Genomic DNA, 13,239 nt, shown 5'->3' on the forward strand with positions numbered 1-13,239 from the left:
TGCCATGTTTCCATAGGGAACCGGAAGGCCCTTAAGGTGCATCTTGTGAAGGGAATGAGAACATGGTGAGGGAGGTGAATTCTGCCCCCAAACAGCAGTACTAGAAACGGCTCAATGACCTTACACAAGTGGTCGGGGTCAGTGAATGGATCTTCAAATGACACTTCTTGCCAATCACGCCACCAACCTCTTACGCTGTTCAATGTACCACATTTCCATCACTCATCCATTGGTAATACAAGACAATAAGACCATAAGATGTAGGAACAGAAATAGGCCATTCAGCCCATCGAGTCTGCTCTGCCATTCAATGAGATCATGACTGATCTGATATGGTAATCCTCAACTCCATTTTCCTACCTTACCCCCATAACCCTTTCATATAGACCCCATAACCCTTGATTCCCTTACTGATTAAAAGTCTGTCTATCCCAGCCTCAAACTAACTTAACAGCTTAAACTAACACTTAATGGGCGGCACGGTAGCACAGTGGTTAGTACTGTTGCTGCACAGCTCCAGGGTCCCAGGTTCGATTCCCGGCTTGGGTTACTGTCTGTGTGGAGTTTGCACTTTCTCTCTGTTTCTGCGTGGGTTTCATCCGGGTGCTCTGGTTTCCTCCCACAGTCTAAAGATGTGCAGGTTAGGTGGATCAGCCATGGTACATTGCCTTCCTGTCCAAAAAGGTTAGTTGGGGTTATTGGGTTTTGGGGATAGGGTGGAAGTGTGGGCTTAGGTAGGATGCCTTATGGACTACCTTAAATTGAATGAGACTCAGCCTGGCACACGAGGAGGACCTGTTCACCCTCCTCAAGGCTTCCTACCATAACCCAGTCTCCAGGTCTCCCCCCAGCTCCTCCTTCCACTTTCGCTTAACTACTCCTATCGGGGCACCCTCCCAGTCCATCAATTCCTTACATATCTCTGACACCTTGCCCTCCCAAACCCCTACTTTCGACAGCACCTTGTCCTGCAACTCCGGGTGCGGCAGATCAGGGAAGGACATGCTTTCTCAGCTGTAAATACCTGAACCGATTTCCCCTGGGCAACTCATACTCCTCCACCACTCCTTCCAAACTTGGGAAGCTGCCCTCCACGAACAAATCTCCAAACCTCTCAATCACCGCCCGCCACCAACCCTGAAAACCCCCATCCAGTTCCCCCGGAGCGAACCTGTGTTTCCCGCAGATTGGGGCCCATATCGAGGCCCCCTCAGGCCACTGTTCCCACACCCTCAGGGCCGCCACTACCGCCGGGCTTGTGGAGTACCTTGCTGGCGAGAACGACAGAGGAGCCATCAACAGCGCTCCCAGACTAGTCCCCTTACAAGAGGCTGCCTCCATCTGCTCCCAAACCAACCCCTCCCCCGCTACCCACTTCTTTACCATTGGCGCCCAGTAATAATTCATTAAATTTAGCAAGGCCAACCCTTGACCCCCCCCTTGCGAGACCTCCGCATCATCACCCCCAACAGAGACTTCCGTCAGTCAATCCACCTAACCTCTTTGGACAGCGGGAGGAAACTGGAGTGCCCGGACAAATCTCCCACAGACACGGGGAGAATGTGCAAACTTTACACAGTCACCCAAGGCTGGAATTAAACCTGTGTCCTGGGGGCTGTGAGGCTGCAGTGATAACCATTCAACATATGAACATATGAAATAGGAGCACAAGTAGGCCATTCAGCTGCTCAAGTCTGCTCCGCCATTCAATAAGATTATGGCTGATGTGTTTGTGTTTCGAATTCCACATTCCCATCTACCCTGGATAACCTTTGATTGCCTTGCCTAACAAGAATCTTTCTATCTCCGCCTTACAGATATTTGCCTCCAACACTTTCTAAGGCATAAAGTTCCAAAGTTGCACAACCCTCTGAGAGAAATTTTTTTTTCCTCCTCTATCCTAAAAGCACGCTGCCTAATTTTATAGACAGTGCTCCCTAGTTTTGGACTCACCCATAAGAGGGAACATCCTTCCCACATCCACGTTGTCAAGACCATTCAGGATCATATATACTTCAACCAAATCATCCCTCTCTCTTCTAAACTCAAGTGGAAACAAGTTCAGTCTGTTAAACCTTTACTCAGAAGACAATACAGTCATTCCAGCTACTAATCTAGTAAACCTCCTCTGAACCACCTCTAATGCAGTTACATCCTTCATTGAGAAAACTTACTTTTATGTTCAATTCCTCTCATAATAAAGGATGGCATTCCATTAGCTTTCTTAATCACTTTCTGTCCCTGCATACTAACTTTTTGTAGCTCATGTACTAGAACACCCAGATCCCTCTGCACCTCGGAATTCTGCAGCCGTTCTCCATTTAAATAATACTCTGTCTTTTTATTCTTTCTGCCAAAGTGAACAACTTCATAATTTCCCACATTTTCCTTCCTCTGCCACAGTTTTGCCCACTCACTCAACCCATCTACATCCATCTGCAATCCCCTTATGCCTCTTCACAACACACTTTCCTACCTATCTTTAATATTTTCATGACTGTCTGCTTCTGTCAAGACATTGCTTGTTTTATTTAAACTCCTGGAAGGCCTTTCACTTGCTTGTCAATAACACCCTGACATAGAAGAGATCCCAAATTGCAATAGCCTGGAAAAAGGTGAGTATAGATGACCTTATAGGGGTATATAAGACTGCAAATTGTATGAAGTGGGTAGACTCTTCAAGGGATTTGGGGTGTGGGTTAAATGTGCAGAAATGTCATGTGAGAGTACCTTTAAGAAATGGGTGTTTATAAATGGGTGTGTATATAAATATCTGTAGTGAGAGTACCTTTAAGAAATGGGTGTTTATTACTGCAGTGATGTCAGAGAGTGGGTGGAGCTGGGCTGCCTGTCAGCTTTTTACTTTCGTTTTAGGCTGTTTGCTGCAGGGTGTGTTTTAGTTTCGTTTTCAGAGCTGGATAGCTGCAGTCACAGCCAGAAGGTGTATGAATCTCTCTCTGTAATCTAAAGACTGTAAATCGATCCTTTGGTGATTTAAAACTAATAACTGCTCGCAGTAGTGTCTTTAACCTGATGTGCTTCTGTTTAAAGGTTTTTTAAAAAGTCTTCTGGGTGTTAAAAGGACAGCTTACGGATTACTTAGTGTTCTATTCTTTGGAGGTTGTATTTGAATTAATGGCTGCTAAGATGGTCATTGTTTGTTTTAAAAAGGCTAACTTGAATTCATAGAATAAACATTGTTTTGCTTAAAAAAATACGTTTCCATTTCTGCTGTTCCACACCTGTAGAGTGGGCCGTGTGCTCCCCATATCACAATCTATTAAAAGTTTGGGTCACGTGAACTCCATGTACACTTTGTGGTTCTCTAAACCCTGGCCCATAACATAAACTATGAAGTTTTCAGGACAGGTTGAGAAAGTGGTTAATAGGGCATATAGGTTCATGGGCTTTACATATAGGGTCATATAATACAAAGGCATGGAGGTTATGATGAACTTTTGTAGAACACTGCCTCGGCCTCAGCTGGGGTGTTGTGTCCAATTCTGGGCACCACATTTTTGGAAGGATGTGAAGGAATTAAAGGAGGTGCAGAAAAGCAAGCTTCTTTGGCCACCCTGCCATTTGTTTCTCAGGGCCGGGAAACAGCACGCCATTGGCTGGAGGCAGGATTCTTTGCTCCCACTGCTGTCAAAGGGATTTCCCATTGAAGCCACCCCACGCCGCCAGGAAACCGACGGATGGGGGTATGCTGCCAGCGGGACCACCAAATCCCTCCGCAGCAAACAGCTGGAGATGTCTGGCCTCCAGTCTGTACTTCTAGAACTCCATATAAATTGCATTGACTTCCCTCTCTCTTGCAGATTCACATCTACTCACAGCCTCCATTATAACGTTAGTGCAGTAAAACCAGTCTCCAACAGAATAAGATTTACAAACCACCAGCCCAACCAAAATGTTTTTTTAAGCTTCCAGGATTGCATAATTGCTTCAGCAAGCAGCTGCTGGATTGGTAAAACAAAGAGCCCCAAACAGGTAAAATTCTTGCTTCCCCTGGTTTCCTGGAGAATGGGGCATATCAATTTGCATAAACACCCTCTAAGAGCCTGTTGGGATCTTACAGGTAGTCTGTTGTGTGATTGAATCTGAAGTCCTTCCAACAGCCGCACTGTTTAATAACAGACCACCAATTGGGAGTGCTTCAGGAAGGCGGCTCAGCACTGCCACCTCAGGAGCAATTGGGGTATGAGTAATACATGCTGGTCTAGCCAGCATCGCCCATATCCCATGGAAGAGTTTTAAAAAAAATCTTACAAAGTGTTTTCTTTAATCGATTGTAATTAATCCTGTTAGAATAATTTTGTCGTTCTGTGTGAACTTTATTTTTGGGCAGCACAGTAGCACAGTGGCTAGCACTATGGCTTCACAGCACCAGGGTCACAGGTTCGATTCCCAGCTTGGGTCACTGTCTGTGCGGAGTCTGCACGCTCTCCCCGTGTCTGCGTGGGTTTCCTCCGGGTGCTCTGGTGTCCTTCCACAAGTCCTGAAAGATGTCTCCCTCTGTGCACCGGAACAGGCGACTAGGGACTTTTCACAGTAACTTCATTGCAGTGTTAATGTATGCCCACTTGTGACAATAAAGATTAGAATAGAAAAAGCTAGTTTAGAACGAACGGAAAATAAAATTCAGCTTTATTGTGGCATTTTATTTCATAAGAGCCTTGTGGAATTCTAAATAACTTGGTGTTTGTTCTCGTTTCCTTTAATAAAACCTCTTCGTTCTTCAAGGAACAAACGAATAAACAAAAGGCGGTGGCGAACAGGTCAACTTTGGACTCCATATAAACCCACGCACCCGAACTGGAGACGAAGCTGCGAGCGAGAAAAAAGGAGAACCTCCAGCGGTATCACCACTTCCTGGCGCAGGAGGACTTGCCAGGAACTCTGACGGCAACCTAACAGCATGGAACTTTGCAGCTATTATTCCCTGTTTGCTTCCATTTATTTGACACTAACGTGCATCAAGAGCAGTGCGCCTAAACCTCAAACCAGTCTGAGGTGGAGAGACGAGAAACAGATCCGGATGGAGGCGATCAAGGAAACAGTTGTGCAGCAACTGGGACTGGGAGGACCCCCTGTCTCAGGAATGAACATTTCTGGATCAGAGGAGGAGAAAATGTATAAACTTTACCTCCAGCGTGTGAGGCAATTGGATCAAAATATTAGCTCGACGAACAAGAATGTTGTCAGACTAAGTTCTGTCAACATGTTTATTCAGAAGGGTAAGAGCGCATATTGTGTATTATAAACGTGGCATTTTCAGTAATGCATGTGGAGTCGTATCAATTTAGCCACACACTAGATCACCTCACGTTGTAAAAATCCACCGACAGAACATCTTTTTTTGTTAGGAGTGAACGTTTCGACTGCGCTGGAAGCAGGCAGGGTGGTTTTTCAAATGCGTTTGGGTTTTGAAGAATTACATTTGAGAAAATGAATGTTGATAAGTTTAATTTCAGCAAGCCCCCTGAAAAAATTGATGAGTTATGGAAGCCAGTTCTCCAACTTCCCTCTGCTAACAGTCAAACACCGGGATGGTGATAGCCCTGAAGTAAAGGCATAGTGACTTGGACATTGGGACGGCGGGTCCCTTTTCTATTCCAGTAGACAATGGCATTGTGCGAAGGAATAAATAGAGCCATCGCAATGCAACCTACAGTCAGGAATTTACCACAGGCTTCGGGACACTGATGGCCAGGAAGAATTGGGTTTCCTGAGCCCGCACTTCACGGCAGTGAGAATAACTCAGTTACCTTATATATAGGATATAGGCTATATGGCACGGAAACAGGCCACTTGCCCCATATAATAATAATCTTTATTGTCGCAATAGGCTTACATTAACACTGCAATGAAGTTGCTGTGAAAAGCCCCTAGTTGCCACATTCCTGCCTGTTCGAGTACACAGAGGGAGAATTCAGAATGTCCAAATTACCTAACCTTGGTATGGGAAATGTGGGAGGAAACCGGAGCACCCGGAGGAAACTCCCGCAGACAGAGGGCGAACGTGCAGATTCCGCACAGTGACCCAAGCCGGGAATCGAACCTGGGACCCTGGCGCTGCGAAGCAACAGTGCTAACCACTGTGCGACCGTGCCACCCTTTTTATGCCATTGTTTATGTCCAACTCAAACCCCCCACCTTCCCTACAAGAGGCAATATTCTCTCTGCACTCTATCGAAACCTTTCATAATTTAAAAAACTTCAATTAGGTCACCATTAAGCCTGTTTTTCAAAAGAGACCCAGCCCGACAATCCTTTCCTGATATCTATACCTGCATTTCTGTTATCATCCTAGTAAATCTTCTCTGCACACTCTCCAGTGTTTTTATACTCTTTGTAGAATACGTAGACTATTTTTAAGTGTCGTCTAACTGTGCTTCAATACAGGTTTGGCATAACTTCCTTACTTTCAATTCTATTTCTGTAGAAATAAAGCCTTGTGCTTTGTTTGCTAACCTGTGGCACAACTTTTAGTGACTGGTGTATGAGTACTTTGAGATTCTATTTTTCCCTCTACCCCACCTAGACTTGCACCTTGCAAGTAATAAGTCACCTCCCTATTCTTCCTACCGAAATATGCTACCTCATATTAATCTGCATTGAACTTCATTTGCCATTTATTTGCCTATTGTGCAAGTTCATTAATCATAGAAGTCATAGGTTATCATCATAGGTTATCATAGAATTTACAGTGCAGAAGGAGGCCATTCGGCCCATCGAGTCTGCACCGGCTCTTGGAAAGAGCACCCTACCCAAGGTCAACACCTCCACCTATTCCCATAACCCAGTAACCCCTCCCAACACTAAGGGCAATTTTGGACACTAAGGGCAATTTTGGACACTAAGGGCAATTTAGCATGGCCAATCCACCTAACCCACACATCTTTGGACTGTGGGAGGAAACCGGAGCACCCGGAGGAAACCCACGCACACACGGGGAGGATGTGCAGACTCCACACAGACAGTGACCCAAGCCGGAATCGAACCTGGGACCCTGGAGCTGTGAAGCATTTGTGCTAACCACCATGCTACCGTGCTGCCCATTAATGTTCTCCTGTAGCTTGCTGCAGTCCTCCTCAATATCGACTATCCCACCAAATTGGTGTCATACACACATTTAGAACTTGTGCTTTTGACTCCAAAGTCCAAATTGTTAATGTAAATTGTGAAGAGCAGTGGTTCCAGCACTAATCCTTGTGGAATGCTATTTCCCACCTTCTGCCCTCTGAATAACTACCCTTTACTCCAATTCTCTGCTTTCTGTCTTGAAGTCAACTACCAATCTATTCTACTACTTATCCCCTTACTGTACATTCTCTAACTGTATTTAGTAGTCTTTTATGGGGAACATTATTGAAGGCTTTTTGGATATCCAGATAAATTACACCTCGTGAATTACCATTATCTACTCGCTTCAAAAATTCAGTAAGGTGGTCAAGCAAGATTTTTCCTTTTGAAATCCATGCTTACTATTCACTATATTTCTCATTTCTAAATATTCTTCTTTAGTTATGGATTCCATTATTTCTAAAATACATGGGCACAATCCATACGGACCAGCGACTTTGACCCCTTTGAGTTTGTTACATCCTTTTGAAATTAAAAAAAATCCACTTATCGTATTACTCATCACATCAAACAATGTTATATCTACCTGTCTATATCCCTGGTAAATACCAAAGCAAAATAATTAATTAATATTTCTGCTATCTGTCTGTCATTACCTATGGTATTCTCCTGTCTATCCCTTAATGGTCCAATTTCCATCACAGCCTTCCTTTTCTTACTGATGTGCCTGCAAAAATATTTTACTATTTTGTTTTATGTTCCTTGATAATTTAATTTCGTAGTTGCTCTTTCCCTTCCATTTAAAAAAAATCTCTTAATCTCTTCATATTTTATCTTATGATGAACTTCTCTGCTGTCAATGTACTTAATGTATGCCTCTCTCCTAACCATTAATTGTTGCCATATGTCTTTAGTCATCCATGGAGTCCACTAGTGTTCAGTTTGTTCTTTCCTTTACATGGAACATATTTTCCCTGCAGCCTGTTGAATACCAGTTTAAAATGTTCCCATAGTTGGTGTTTTTTCAATATTGTTGCCCAATTTATGTCCCCAAGTTCAATTTTTAGCCCCACAAAATCAGCTTTTCTCCCATCTATTAACTTAGTTTTTGTCCTACTAATGTCCTTCTCTATCTTCAGCTTAAAGCATATTTTAGTATGGTCACTATTGCTTAGATGTTCCCCTACTTTTACTTCTTTTACCTGCACTGTTTCATTGCTCATTAATAGATCCCGTGTTGGATATTTTACATATTGGTTTTGAAAGGAGTCCAGTACGCATTGGTGATCTCCCCTGCATCACACATAACAGGGTCTCCAATTGGGCGCCCCAGAGAGCCCGTCCCGGCATTAGGTTGTCACAGGCTGGAAATGACCTGGTATGGGTTTGCACAGGTAGGCAGTGCCAGGTTAGCCAACCTGGCAGTGCCACCCTGTGCCAGGGGACAGTGGCAGGGCACTGCCCAGGCCTTTCCCCTTCCCCCAGGGGCTATACTTACTGTGGCACCTCGGTGGGATCTTCTTGACTGTTTCTAGACCTCTCAGATGTGAACCTTGCCAGTGTGACATCATGTTGGCAAGGTTTCAACATTCTGTCACGGTCGGAATCATGTGGCGGAGAGACACTTTAATAGTTCAGACATTTATTCAGATATATTTAAATGAGGTTCCTGTTAAGTCACCAGTAAGGAGGCATGGAAAATTGGGAAATGCGATCTTGCCAGCAAAAATCGCGTTTCCCAACTCTCGTGATAATTTGCGTCCATGTCGCTGTTCTCGCTGACGGCTAACACAGGTGCAAAATCGCCCCTTATGTGTGTAACAATATACAGTCACAATGCTTTAAAATGTCTTATCCATGTTTACAGCTCTTTGCCTCCAGTTCTTTCTACAACTTTGTTTGCTTTTCTCCGTGTCCACACTCTGGCTTAACCAATCAAGCATAATGAGCACCAGTCATAGGATCCCTACAGTCAGGAAGAGGCCATTCGGCCCATTGAGCCTGTAATACCCTCTGAAAGATCACCCTATCCAATAGTCCCTTAACCTTTTTTTTCATTTCATTTCATTTTTTTTCCATTCACCTAACCTGCACATCCCTGGACACTAAGGGTGGAACAACCTCGCAGTATCTACTCTGTCAAATCCTGTCAGATACTTACAATAAATGGCACCATGCCGTTTGCCTTCTTAGCTGCTTGGTATCTCTGGATGATACGTTTTTGTGTTGTTTGTGTGTGTACACCAATCTCTCTGAACACCAATATTGAGAAGCTGCTTGCCCTTTAAAAATATTTTTTTTTTTACTATTCTTACTACCAAGGTGAATTACCTGACACTTCCCCACATTATACTTAATGTTGCACACTCACTTGCCCTGTCTCGATCTCTTTGCAACCTCTTTGTGTCTTCCTTACAGTTTACATTCCATCTCATTTTGTATCATTAGCAAACGTCAATAACTTATTCTTGGTTTCTTCATCTAATTCATTAATAAAGATTAGAAATAGCTGAAGCCCCAGCATTGATCCTTATGTCACACCACTAGTTACTGCCTGCCAGCTTAAAAATGCCCCGTTTACCCGACACTCTGCTTCCTGCCAATTAACCAATCCTCCGTCCATATTAATACATTTCCCCAACTCTATCAACCCTTAATTTGTGTATCAATCTTTTATTTGACACCTTATTGAATGCCTAATGGAAGTCCAAGTATTTTGTATCTGTGAGCTCCCCTTTATTTACCAAACTAGTTACATTCTCAAAAAAACCCTAACAAATTTGTCAAACGTCACATCCCTTTCATAAAACCATATTGATTCTGTTCAATCATATTATTGGCTGGACCTTATAGGCCACCTGTGAGCATCAAGACTATGGGGTGGACTAGTAAAATAGGGCCATGTGTCATCGATGGCATGTCTGCAACCAGGCCATCCACCCCACTGTGATTCAACAATGGGCAGGATGGGCTGCCTGCCCATGGCTCACCTGAGGCCCTTAAGTGGGTAATTAATGCTGGTTTCTAAAGCTCTCTCAACTCTTAAGTATACTGAAATTCTTCATTGTGTTATATGTCTCTTCTATTAATCTAATATGATTCTTGCCTTCTCTTGTAAGCCAAAGATAGATCTCTCTCGCTGAGTTTTAGTTTTTTTCATTAAATGTATTTTTGTTGACCAACTTGATTCATTTCTTTAAATGTTTTCCACTTTTCATTTATCACCATACCTTTTGGGTATTTGCCCAATCAACCTCAGCCAGCATTTCCTTCATATCTATAATTTGCATTGTTTATGTGTAAGATTCTTTTTTAAAAATAAATTTAGAGTACCCAATTATTTGTTTCCAATTTAAGGGGCAATTTAGTATGGCCAATTCACCTAACTGCACATCTTTTAGGTTGTGGGGGTGAAGCCCACACAGATATATGGAGAAAGCCAGATGAGATCTAACGAAATCCATCAAAGATGCCAAAAGACAGTACCGGACCAAGCTCGAGTCCCAGGCTAGCCACACGGACCCCCGCCGACTATGGCAAGGTCTGCAAGACCTAATGGGCTACAAGATGAAGCAGTGTTCTTCAAACTTTTTTCCGGGGACCTATTTTTACCAACCGGCCAACCTTCAGAACCCAACCCGGCCGACCTTTGCGACCCACACTGGCCGACCTTCGCGACCCACGCCGGCCAACCTGCGCGACCCACCATTTTCTCTTACCTTGTTTGCTGATGACAAAAATGGAGGAAATGGTTTTGGGTCCCTTTGGCCCTCGTACACGCTCCTCCAATGGAACCTGTTGGATGAAGGTGAAGCCTTCCGGTGTCGCAAAGTATCTAGTCTCCATCTGTCCAAAATTTCTGCATTTTTTTCCAGTAAAATTTTATCAAATAAAACCCCCCGACCTTGTAAAAAAAAGTGAATAAAACAAATTAAAAATTAAATGACTAAAATAAATGAATAAAGCCCCCCAGAACTTGTAAAACAAAAAGCTGCGACCGTTTAAAAACAATGTGGCCGCACTGCGCATGCGTGCCTGATCGTTGGCGCGCATGCACATAGTTTTGCGCATGCGCGCTGATGATCTGGCACGTATGCGCAGTGCGGCCACATTTTTTTACACGTTCGTGGCCATTTTGAAGGCCGCTTGCTGCCAAGCATTATTAACAGCTGCCTGCTGCGGCTGTTGCGCGCAGATTTGCACGATCAGGAGCGCCGCGACGGATGGCTCCGCAACCACCCTGACACCCGTCCGCGACCCACCCGCGGTTTGCGCCCCCGAGTTTGACAATGCCTGAGATGAAGGCATGTAAAATCAACGGCTCCAATGCACCCCTCCCTGATGAGCTCAACCCATTCTAAGCGCGCTTTGGACAAGAGGTCAGCGAGAGTAAGCCCTCCACCCCAGAAGCCTTGGATGAACTTGTATCTGAGACCACCATTGCAGATGTCAGAGCAGCCTTCTCGAAGGTCAACCCAGGGAAAGCCACTGGCCCGGATGGGGTACCCGGACGGCCACTCAGGTCTTGCGTGGATCAGCTGGCGGGGGTATTCGCAGACATCTTCAACCTCTCTTTACAACAACCTGAGGTCCCTATCTGCTTCAAGAAGATGACCTTCATCCCTGTACCAAAAAAAAGCCAAGCAGCGTGTCTTAATGACTATCGTCCAGTGGCTCTGACATCCACCATCATGAAGTGCTTCGAAAGGTTAGTCATGGCACGAATCTACTCCAGCCTCCCGGATTGCCTTGATCCACTACAGTTCGCCTACCGCTGCAACAGGTCCACAGCAGACGCCATCACCATGGCCTGCACGCTACCCTGGAACACCTAGATAACAAAGACACCTATGTCAGACTCCTATTTATCGACTACAGCTCAGCCTTCAACACCATTATTCCTACGAAATTCATATCCAAACTCCGTGGCCATGGCCTCGGCTCCTCCCTCTGCGACTGGATCCTGAACTTTCTAACCCACAGGCCACAATCAGTGAGGATAGGCAATAACACCTCCTCCACGGTCATCCTCAACACCGGTGCCCCACAAGGCTGTGTCATCAGCCCCCTACTATACTGCTTATACACCTATGACTGTGTGGCCAAATTCCCCTCCAACCCGATTTTCAAATTTGCTGATGACACCACCGTAGTGGGTCGGATTTCAAACAATGTCGAGACAGAGTACAGGAATGAGATAGAGAATCTGGTGAACTGGTGCAACGACAATAATCTCTCCCTCAATGTCAACAAAACGAAGGAGATTGTCACTGTCTTCAGGAAGCGTAGTGGAGAACATGCCCCTGTCTACATCAATGGGAACAAAGTAGAAAGCGTCAAGAGCTTCAAGTTTTTAGGTGTTCAGATCACCAACAACCTGACCTGGTCCCCTCATGCCGACACTATAGTTAAGAAAGCCCACCACCGACTCTACTTTCTCAGAAGACTAAGGAAATTTGGCATGTCACCTACAACTCTCACCAACTTCTACAGATGCACCATAGAAAGCATTCTTTCTGGTTGTACCACAGCTTGGTATGGATACTGCTCTGCCCAAAACTGCAGGAAACTACAAAAGGACGTGAATGTAGCCCAATCCATCACGCAAACCAGCCTCCCATACATTGACTCTATCTATAATTCCCGCTGCCTCAGAAAGGCAGCCAGCATAATTAAGGACCCCATGCACCCCGGACATACTCTCTTCCACCTTCTTCAGGAAAAAGATACCAAAGTTTGAGGTCACGTACCAACCGACTCAAGAACAGCTTCTTCCCTACTGCCATCAGACTTTTGAATGGACCCACCTCGTATTAAGTTGATCTTTTCTCTACACCTTGCTATAACTGTAACATTATATTCTGCAGTCTCTCCTTCCTTCCCTACGCACGGTATGCATTGTTTGTACAGCATGCAAGAAACAATACTTTTCATTGCATACTAATACATGTGACAATAATAAATCAAATCAAATCAAATGTGCAAACTCCACACGGACAGTGACCCAGGGCCGGGATCGAACCCGGGACCTCAGCGCCGTAGGCAGCAGTGCTAACCACTGTACCACCGTGCCGCCAAGGTGTAAGATTCTTGTCGGGACTTGTGTATGTCGCTCTCAAATTGATGCCTCCATCTGGAATTTGGAGAGCA

General features: G+C 44.7%; 1 protein-coding gene across 1 annotated transcript in view; it reads left to right on the top strand.

The window, feature by feature from the left end:
* The first annotated feature begins 4,845 nt into the window (after positions 1-4,845).
* LOC140409579 (bone morphogenetic protein 2-like) overlaps positions 4,846-13,239 on the top strand; it is a 43,875-nt gene continuing 35,481 nt past the window's right edge. Inside the window, exon 1 of the mRNA XM_072497948.1 lies at positions 4,846-5,240. Within this exon, the coding sequence (XP_072354049.1) occupies positions 4,922-5,240 (319 nt within the window). The 5' untranslated portion in view covers positions 4,846-4,921. The remainder of the gene's footprint in view (positions 5,241-13,239) is intronic.

The sequence above is a fragment of the Scyliorhinus torazame genome, chromosome 3, assembly GCF_047496885.1.
Source record: "Scyliorhinus torazame isolate Kashiwa2021f chromosome 3, sScyTor2.1, whole genome shotgun sequence".
Classification (NCBI taxonomy): Eukaryota; Metazoa; Chordata; class Chondrichthyes; order Carcharhiniformes; family Scyliorhinidae; genus Scyliorhinus; species Scyliorhinus torazame.